General features: G+C 40.5%; 1 protein-coding gene across 1 annotated transcript; it reads left to right on the top strand.

Moving 5' to 3' along the window:
* The first annotated feature begins 955 nt into the window (after window positions 1-955).
* LOC148960519 (zinc finger MYM-type protein 1-like) lies at window positions 956-4496 on the top strand. The gene is made up of 2 exons (XM_089112247.1): window positions 956-1702; window positions 2339-4496. Exons 1-2 carry the CDS (start codon window positions 1361-1363, stop codon window positions 4475-4477), a joined length of 2481 nt encoding a protein of 826 aa, XP_088968373.1. The 5' UTR covers window positions 956-1360; the 3' UTR covers window positions 4478-4496.
* Window positions 4497-9208: the final 4712 nt, after the last annotated feature.

The raw sequence follows: 9208 nt of genomic DNA, 5'->3' as shown, positions 1-9208 counted from the left end.
CAGGTGTATTATATTCGACAAATGTTCAAATTAATTTCAACATGCCAAAAAAAATAATTCCATATTAATGCAACCACTCATATAAAAGTAACAAAAACTTACAAGTTAGAAAAAAAATATAGTCTACAAAATTTAAAGGAATTGTCGAATTTTTAGGCTGTATCTATTTCAAAGCGAGTTTTCAGTCTCTATCTCTTCCAAAATTAGCAAAACAAAAAATGAACAGCTAAATTGTAATCTTTAGGTCAATTGATTTTTCTGCGCTGGTCGACCTAATGTATTCTCTCTAATGAGTGCTCCCTTTTTGAGCAAAAAATCTCGAATGAGTGCTCATTATAGATGGTATTGAAAATTCAGATATTCAAGATGCTACATCCTTCTTTATGCAAATCGACAAAGGTTCCTACTCGGAAGAAATTGACATCTTGTAAATTTTTTTGCTTTAACAAGTATGATGCAAATGCAATATTAATTTTTGTAAAAACAATGATCGCTTGAATTTCAAAACTCAGTTTTATATTGGTGGATATCTATCTATCTTCGATGAGCATTCCTCTCTAATGAGCGCCCCCTCTCTGAAGCCAAAAAAAAAATGAGTGACCCCGGCGTTCATCAGAGAGAATACGGTGTGTAACTGGCAGAGAAACAATTGGCGACACATTGAGGAAACATTTTCGCCAAAGAGACAGTCTCCTTCGCAGTAGATGTTGTTAGAAATAGAGAATTCAGTTGTTTTACTTGGGGGTCGAAAGGAAAAATATCTGGCTGTGAAAATAGAACACGCAAAATTTTTTTCAAAAAAGGGCACTTTTCACTTTTTCTGCAAACAGGGGGGCCTGTGCGGCCCTGCAAATGTCTCCTTTCCAAACACCCCATATATGGTCTCCATCATACCCTTATAAAATGGATTAGTAGCCTTCTTTCAGAAAGGTCTAGAGCAATTAGAGTCGACGGGTACCCAGAGGCGGCGGACAGTGCTATTTATGCTATTTCATTAATAGCAATTTTTTTCCAAAGAAATGTTCTGCTTTTGTATTAGACAAATTAATGTAACATAAATTATACGAGTAAAATCTTTTCTGGATCTTGATTTCCTTATCCAGTTCCTTCATTCCATGATTTATTTGACCCCTCTGTGCTTTTTGATATTGCGATTGCCTGACTTAATCTATTCAAAGAATGCCGCGTGTATACCTTTCTGATCCACGCTGTGGCCGTCGATGGCCATGCTATTACTTGGCCCTTCTGAATAGCAAACGGAGGAAACTAATAGGAGTTGCGCCATAGTGTGGCTATGGTGTGACGCAACGGGCTATTGTGAAATACGCATATCTGACAGCCTTGCTATTAAATTCTTGGAATGAATAGCAAGAGCTCACACGCGATCACGCATACAAATCGTCAGTTCGATAAACGTTGGGAAGAGAGTAGAGACCTTTTCAGATACAAAATGAATCAAGTAGCGTCAGGTGGTGTACGATGGGGTGTTTCAACTGTCTTTTCCCTCATATCTATGCAAGGAGGTAAATTAACTCATGAACAGCGCCTTCGTCTTAAAAAAGACGGACGCCCATGCCCCGATGTTAAAGTTAAAAGTCGTTCGTGTGAAGCTGTGTATAGAGGTTTTTCTTGGATATGTGGTGATTCAGAGAAGAATACATATTTCTGCTGGCCATGTTTAGTCATGGGAGATCATTTGAAGGTAAGAAGATTACTATTTTCTATTTACTATTTTCTCTCGTCGGAAAGTCTCGTTTATAGCGGCTTTGCTATTACAAATTGAAGATGAATAGCAGGGCTTTTAACGAGCGGCGGAGAGCCGCGGTAGTCTAAACAGCCCTGCATATGTAGCCACCTTTTACAAACGCAAGGAATTGTGGCATTTTCATGAACACACTTATTCACAAGACACCGATTGATCAGATGTCCCTGTCATAGTCCCTACAAGAAGCCATTTTAGTATTACTTATGCTCAAGTTTACGAAACTGACCATCTATAACTTAATGTTTAGGTTTAGGCATAGTTAACTATCGTTTAGGCGTTTAGGTAAAGACTACATTTGCTGTAATTGTTTCCATTACTACCAAGATACCAAGGGGTGTATCACTCTTCCCAAAAGGCGTCCGAGATTTTTTAAAACATTAGTATTTTTGCCAAAGGTGTACGAAGGTGATACGCTCCTCGATTTCTACAAACAACTATTTGAAATTAAGAGCAGTTTGATGCTAGAATCGAGCTAAATATAAAAAACAAGGTTGCAACTCCACTGTAACTTTTATAAAAATGTGGGTGATAATAGAAGAATTTTTATCAATTTATTCACATAATTTATTTCAGATGAAGGCTTGCTTCGTGCAACCAACTGGATTTGCATCTGATGGCAGGAATTTGTCGAATGTTGCTAACAGGCACCAAGAATCAAAAAGTCACATGACATGTCACGCTTCGTACAAGCTTTTAGGGAATGTGGATGTGGCCAGTGCACTTGATGAAGCAAGACAGAGAGAAATTCTGAGACATAATGAAAATGCATCAAGATATTCAAAGATGATGAAGCACCATATTGATGTTGCAGTCTACTTGTCTGCCCAAGGACTCGCTTTCCGGGGGCATTCTGAAGACAAATTCTCTCCAAACAGGGGAAATTTCATTGAATTGATGGACTTGTTAGGGAACTACAGTCAAGAGTTGCGAGTTTTCCTAGACAAGGAACGGATAAGTTACACCTCCCACGACCCACAAAACGAATTGATCAAATGCATTTTCCAAGAAGTCCAGAATGAAATTCGAAATCGAGTAAGTGCTTCCAGATGTTTATCCGTAATGATGGATGACACCAGTGACTTGAGCAACACGGAGCAGTCGGCTGTTTCAGTGAGACTTATTCATGATGGGAATGTCGAAGAACATTTGCTTGGCCTCACAGATGCATCTGACGATCAATCTGCTGATGGGCTTACAAAGATCATGATAAAAATATTAGGGAGCTACAATGTTACTCCTGAGACAGGAAAGAGAAAGCTGATTGGACAATCATATGATGGTGCGGCGACAATGAGTGGCGAGCTCAATGGTGTGCAAAAGAGAATGCGAGATTACTTTCCACTTGCCTACTACAACCATTGCGTTGCACACAGGATGTCACTTTGTGCGTCGCAGTCATCGATGAAAATCCCAGAAGTGGCTAAATTCTTTGGAATATTAGACAAGCTGATAACGTTTTTCCGAAGCAGTCCCAAGCGAACGCGATACCTTGGATATAATCTTCCAAAGCCTGGTGATACAAGGTGGCTTTCTCGAGACACGGCCATTACTGCAATCGATTCGTGCTACGAGACAATCGGCACAGTCTTATACCAGATGTCTTCGAATGGGAGAGAGAAAGTCGACACCCAAACGACAGCCAGAGGTCTTCTTGCCAACATCCAAAATGTTGACTTTCTATGTTTACTGAAGTTGTACAGGAAGATCTTTGAGCATTGCACGCCAATTATCACCGTTATGCAGAAGCCAACATTGGATGCTGTTCAGCTGAGATCTATGCTCGACGACTTCCAACGTTTTCTTGCTGCACTAAGCTTTGAAGACATTTGGCAAATTACACTCGATGCGGACCCAAGTTTCCCCGTAGAACGAGCCAGAGCAGGATGGAGAGGAAGGGAAACGCACAATAATGGATCCGAAGATGCTTGGAAAGAGAAGCTGTCGATTGTGGCATCAAAAGTATGCATCGAGTTTTCAGGGCAGATTTCATGGAGATTCGAGAACCTCAAAAAATTCAAGTGGATGGATCTGATTCACCCCGCCAAGTTTGCAGAGAATGTCAAAAGGCCTCCTAATGAGATAAAAGAGCTCATCAGAGAATTCGGAGATTTGTACCCATTTGCCGTTCATGACATAAATTCAGTGGAACACAATTTGGAAGTTTTATACAATAACCATGAGATCTCGCTGCTTCTTCGTAAATGTGCGAACGAAAGGAACAGAGCCATGAAGCAAAGGAGAGCAAGGCACAGAAGTAATAAAGCAAGCCATCGCGAGGAAAGTAGCTCTGGTGACCAGGTGATGGAAGAGGTGATAGACGTGGAAGAAATTGACGAATTTGAAATTAGAGAAAGTACGGGTCTTGAGGGAGACATTGCACACGGAGAAACATTGAGTATGCAAGACCTGCTCACTGTAATACATAGCACGGACCTTGCAGATGCTCTTCCGCAGGCAATGGTTCTCCTGGAAGTTGCAGCAGTGACCCCACTCACAAGCGTACACTGCGAAAGAGTGTTCAGCCGTATGAAAAGAGTGATTTCAGAATCGAGATCAAGAATGCTGCAAGAAAGAAAGGAACACCTTGTTTTCTTACAAGTTGAGCATGGTACATTGCGATCATTGGCAAAACAACCAACATTTTATCAGAATGTTGTTAGCAGGTTCAGAGAGAGCAATCAGCGACGGCTCGAACGATTTTCAAGAAAATAACTGCAATTTTTTTCATAGATGTGCTTGAAAAAATGATCAATTTGCGATACACGTTTGTTGTAAAAATAAAATAAAAACAACAATAATGTTTGAGCTTAGACGAAATGTTTTCTTTTTTTCAAAATATTTCGTATCTTAATAGAAATTTTTGTGGATTTTTCAGAAACGAGCGTAGTTTTGGAAAATAGACCATCATTTAGGAGCAGTGATAACTTTATATCTGTATCCCTCTTGTAAAGGATGGGCGTTTCCGCCCTTTTAAAGGGCGTGGCCCCCGGACCCACGTTGTTCACTCGCTTCGCTCGCGATTAATAGCAATTTATTATTGCTCCCCGCCGCCCCTGCGGGTACCTCTCTAGTCCCCACTCATTTAATGCTGGTGTTCCACAGGGCTCTGTCATATCTCCTGTTTTACTTTCATCTTTTCCATAAATGATCTATTACCTTCCACCGCTATATTGGATTGTAAGAACAATGATATATTTTATATTATTAGATGGTAAATTTAAGTTGTTTCAAAACCCTCCCAATAAGGAACTCTTTTTAGGGATTACGTAATCTATTTGCCTCGTTTTCACGCGACCGCGTGTTTGTGTAAAAAGGGATGGCCTATGCCAAAAAGATGAATGAAAATTGATGTCGAAAGTTCTGCGTTTTGCTAAACCGAGTGTCTTACATATTTTGGCACCCCGTGAGGAAGATTTAGTACAAGGATGGCAGAGATGGAGGAATTATTGTTGCAGGCTGAGGGAATATTGTATTTGCTGGAATTGGAGAAATTGAAAGTACTTGCAGACAAATTAAAAGTGCCGAAGAAAGATGTTGTTGGTAAGAGTCGATTAAAGCTCGTTTAATTATTGTCTGCAGTTTATGAAGAAAACTTTGAAAAATCAACCCAACAAGAATTTGAAGCCCTTCTTAATGAATTAAAGAAATTTGGTGAGTTGTCACCCCCTCCCTTGGAAGGCAATGAAGTAGAAGAAACATCTACAGTCCCAGGGTGTGCAGAAGGTGCAGAGGGGGATAACACAAGAATTAAGACAACACACACTACCCAGCCTGATAATCTGACCATGCAGACTAGCATGTTTAGAAGGGAATTTAAGATTATAGGTCAGATTGGGGAGGTGGGTCAAAGGGAAAAATTGTCTTATGTATCCCTAATAAGGCAAGTTGAAGTTGGGTTGGACAGAGGATATTCTGAGGGGGAAGTAGTGAATGCAATAATAAATTCTATCTCTCCTGGTCTACAAATAAGAAGCTATTTAGAAGGTTCAGGGCAAATATCCCTTGCAAGGTTGAGGAAAATTTTGAGATCCCATTATAAAGAGGGTAGTGCAACAGAGATCTAATGAGGACACTGCTTGGGTATATGTGCTTACAGATCCATCAGCCGCTCTTTTCAGTAATAATCACCTTCCCGATGAGCTGCAAAGAAGATAGACAAAGTCAGTGTGCAGAAAGAACAAGACAAGGATGCAAGTATCCGGAAGATTGTAAACATGATGAAAACGGGAAACAGACCAACGCCAAATCAACTGAAGGAGCTTGACTATAACACCAGATTGCTTGCTTATGAATGGAACAGATTAAAACTTGATAGTGATGGCATCTTAACGAGAATTTCAGGACAGAACACACAGATCGTTTTACCAAGAGCACTGCGAACTTTAGTGTATGATGAGCTTCACGTTAAAATGGGGCATATAGGTGCCGAAAAGGTGGTACAGTTGACTAGAGAACGCTTCTATTGGCCTCACATGCAACGTGATATAACTGATTTCATATCGAGGAACTGTCGCTGTTTGAAGCAAAAACCACCAACGTTTAAGCAAAGAGAGCCCCTACAGCCTATTATCACATCAGCTCCATTGGAGATTGTTTCAGTTGATTACATGCACTTGGAAAAGAGTAGTGGTGGTTATGAATACATCCTGGTAGTGGTGGACCATTTCACGCGATATGCCCAGGCCTATGCTACAAAGGACAAGTCAGGGAAAACTGCAGCACGGTACCTCTACAATGACTTCATCTTACGGTTTGGGTTCCCAGAAAAAATCCACCACGACCAGGGTGGGGAGTTTGAAAATGAATTATTCCACCACCTAGAAAGAGCAGCTGATATTACCCATTCAAGAACCACTCCGTATCACCCGGAAGGAAACGGTAAGGCAGAACGATTTAATAGGACACTGCTATCGATGTTAAGAACACTACCAGAAACATATAAGACCCATTGGCGTGATCACCTCCCGAAAGTTGTACATGCATATAACAGCTGTAAACATGATGCTACTGGATATTCTCCATTTTTCCTGCTTTTTGGCAGATCACCACGTTTGCCTATCGACCTTGCATTCAACATAAATAAGCATAGTTCACAGAAAGATTATCCATCTTATGTCAAACAATGGAGATCTGCAATGCAAGAGGCGTACAGAACAGCCTTCACACATGCCGCGAAAAGTGCAAGTCAAAGTAAAGAACAGTATGATAAGAAAGCCAGAGGAGTTGCTCTCTATCCAGGAGATCGAGTACTTGTACGGAATTCAGAGAAGGGTGGACCTGGCAAGATCCGCTCCTACTGGGAGGACAAGGTTTATAAAGTTTTAAGTCGACTTCATGAAACAAGCCCGGTTTATACCATAGAACCAGAAAAGGGTGGAGGTCGAAAACGCACTGTTCATAGAAACCTATTGCTCCCATGTGACGTGTTTACTCCTGATGATCCAATCCTATCAAGAAGAAATAAGTCAGCTCGGAAACATAAACAAACAGATAGTCATAACACAACAGCAGACCAATCATTCCAAGGGGAGGAGGAGGATACAGAAGAAATTGGGTTTTACCCAAATGATATTGAAGAAACAGCTGCACCCAGAACAGAAAATACTATCAATCAAGCACAGGTTGCAGAGGGAGAACCAAGAATTCAAGAACAAGAACAAAACCCTGAACCAGCTGACAATGAATATGCAAAAACCTGAGACCAGAAGCAGATGTGTACCTACCTGCTAGCCCAGAATCAGAACAAATCAGAAGACCCAAAAGAACCCGCTTACCTCCAACTCGGTTGATGTACGCAGCCCCAGGAAATTCAGCCAACTATTTTGTTAATTCAGTTTTTCCACAGCAACCATTCGGAAACGCCCAAGGACAGTTTCCTGTAACACCACCAGTCTTCATTCACCCGATGTTCATACCAGGAGGCCACAGAATGCTACCAATTAGACCGATATATTGTACATAAAGATACATCATGTGGAACATTGTGACAAAGTACTTTTAATAGCTATTCATAACAAAAAAAAACATTATCGTGTTTGGAAATGGACCACTTAATCGTTAAAATTTGCATAAAATTGTTATAAACGACATCAACAAAAAGTGTGACTCACCAGAAGAAAAATTGTTGACTGCGAGCAGTTTACCTGATACGACATATTGTATTGAATAGACAAATTGTCGGGTTGCAGTGATACAAAAGTGAAGAGAGTTGATTGGACAGTTGTTGTAAGGCGCCATTACAAGAACTGAAGTGAGAAACAGTGACCCGGAAGCAAAGTTTCAAGAAAACAGATTCAATGTTGAGGACAACATTAACCTTGGAGGGGTGTATGTTGGATTGTAAGAACAATGATATATTTTATATTATTAGATGGTAAATTTAAGTTGTTTCAAACCCCTTCCAATAAGAAACTCTTTTTAGGGATTACGTAATCTATTTGCCTCGTTTTCACGCGACCGCGTGTTTGTGTAAAAAGGGATGGCCTATGCCAAAAAGATGAATGAAAATTGATGTCGAAAGTTCTGCGTTTTGCTAAACCGAGTGTCTTACAGCTACAAGCATTCATTCTTTTGCAAATGACACTCATCTGAGCTCTGCATTTTCCTATGATTCTCCAGATATTTCTAAAATCAAAACCCTTCTTATGCCTCCTTGACAAAAGCCAATCCAAGGTCATTCCCCTGACCAATGACTGCAACCTCGCAAAGTCTTTTCAGCCTCTTTCCCATCGGCGCTGTGTCGCGCTAATTTTGCTATTTTTAATAGATTTTATCACGGCCATTGCTTCCAGAAAATCAGAGATATGATACCAGGCTCAATGTGCATGCAATATGAGACACTCTTCCAATGCGCACCCTTTCCAAACCTCTCTGCTCAGTCGGTAGAGCATGAGACTCTTAATCACAGGGTCGTGGGCTCGAGCCCCACGTTGGACGAATATTTTTCTCCAATCAGTTAATGTCAATTTTTAACAAACTCTATCCCACAACATTTTTGTCCTCCCTAGATCTTGTAAACTTTCGAATAATTTACCCTCTTTCTGCTTCCAAGACTATTTCTTCGAAATAGAAAAAGTTGGTCGTTCTTTCCTCTCTTCCAAATCTGCCCTCCCTTTTTTATTGTGAGAGCTGAGCTATTGGCTCTTCCCCAAAATCATCTACAAAAAAGGCCCAATTCTAGGTATCCATCTTGACCAGTAACCATTTTTCAATCAAGAATTGACCAATCAGTGAGTGTGATTTCACTAGTATTGATTGGCTAATTTTGATTGACAGTTGACTTAATTTTGAGTTGTTACGGTTTCTTCATCTTCGATCTTAGCGGCTTGAACTTATTCAGTCCCACTTGTCGCCCCGCTCCGCTAGATGCAACTCTTTTAAGGTGAGCTTTGGGTCTCGCAACGCAAGCTTTCTTAAGGCCATTGGGCGAAATTTTTTCGCTTC

Source organism: Rhopilema esculentum, chromosome 3 (genome assembly GCF_057945365.1).
Source record: "Rhopilema esculentum isolate cy_ngs chromosome 3, ASM5794536v1, whole genome shotgun sequence".
NCBI classification, from domain to species: Eukaryota; Metazoa; Cnidaria; class Scyphozoa; order Rhizostomeae; family Rhizostomatidae; genus Rhopilema; species Rhopilema esculentum.
Note: the sequence above shows the minus strand (reverse complement) of the source record. Positions and strands in the feature narration are given on the sequence as shown.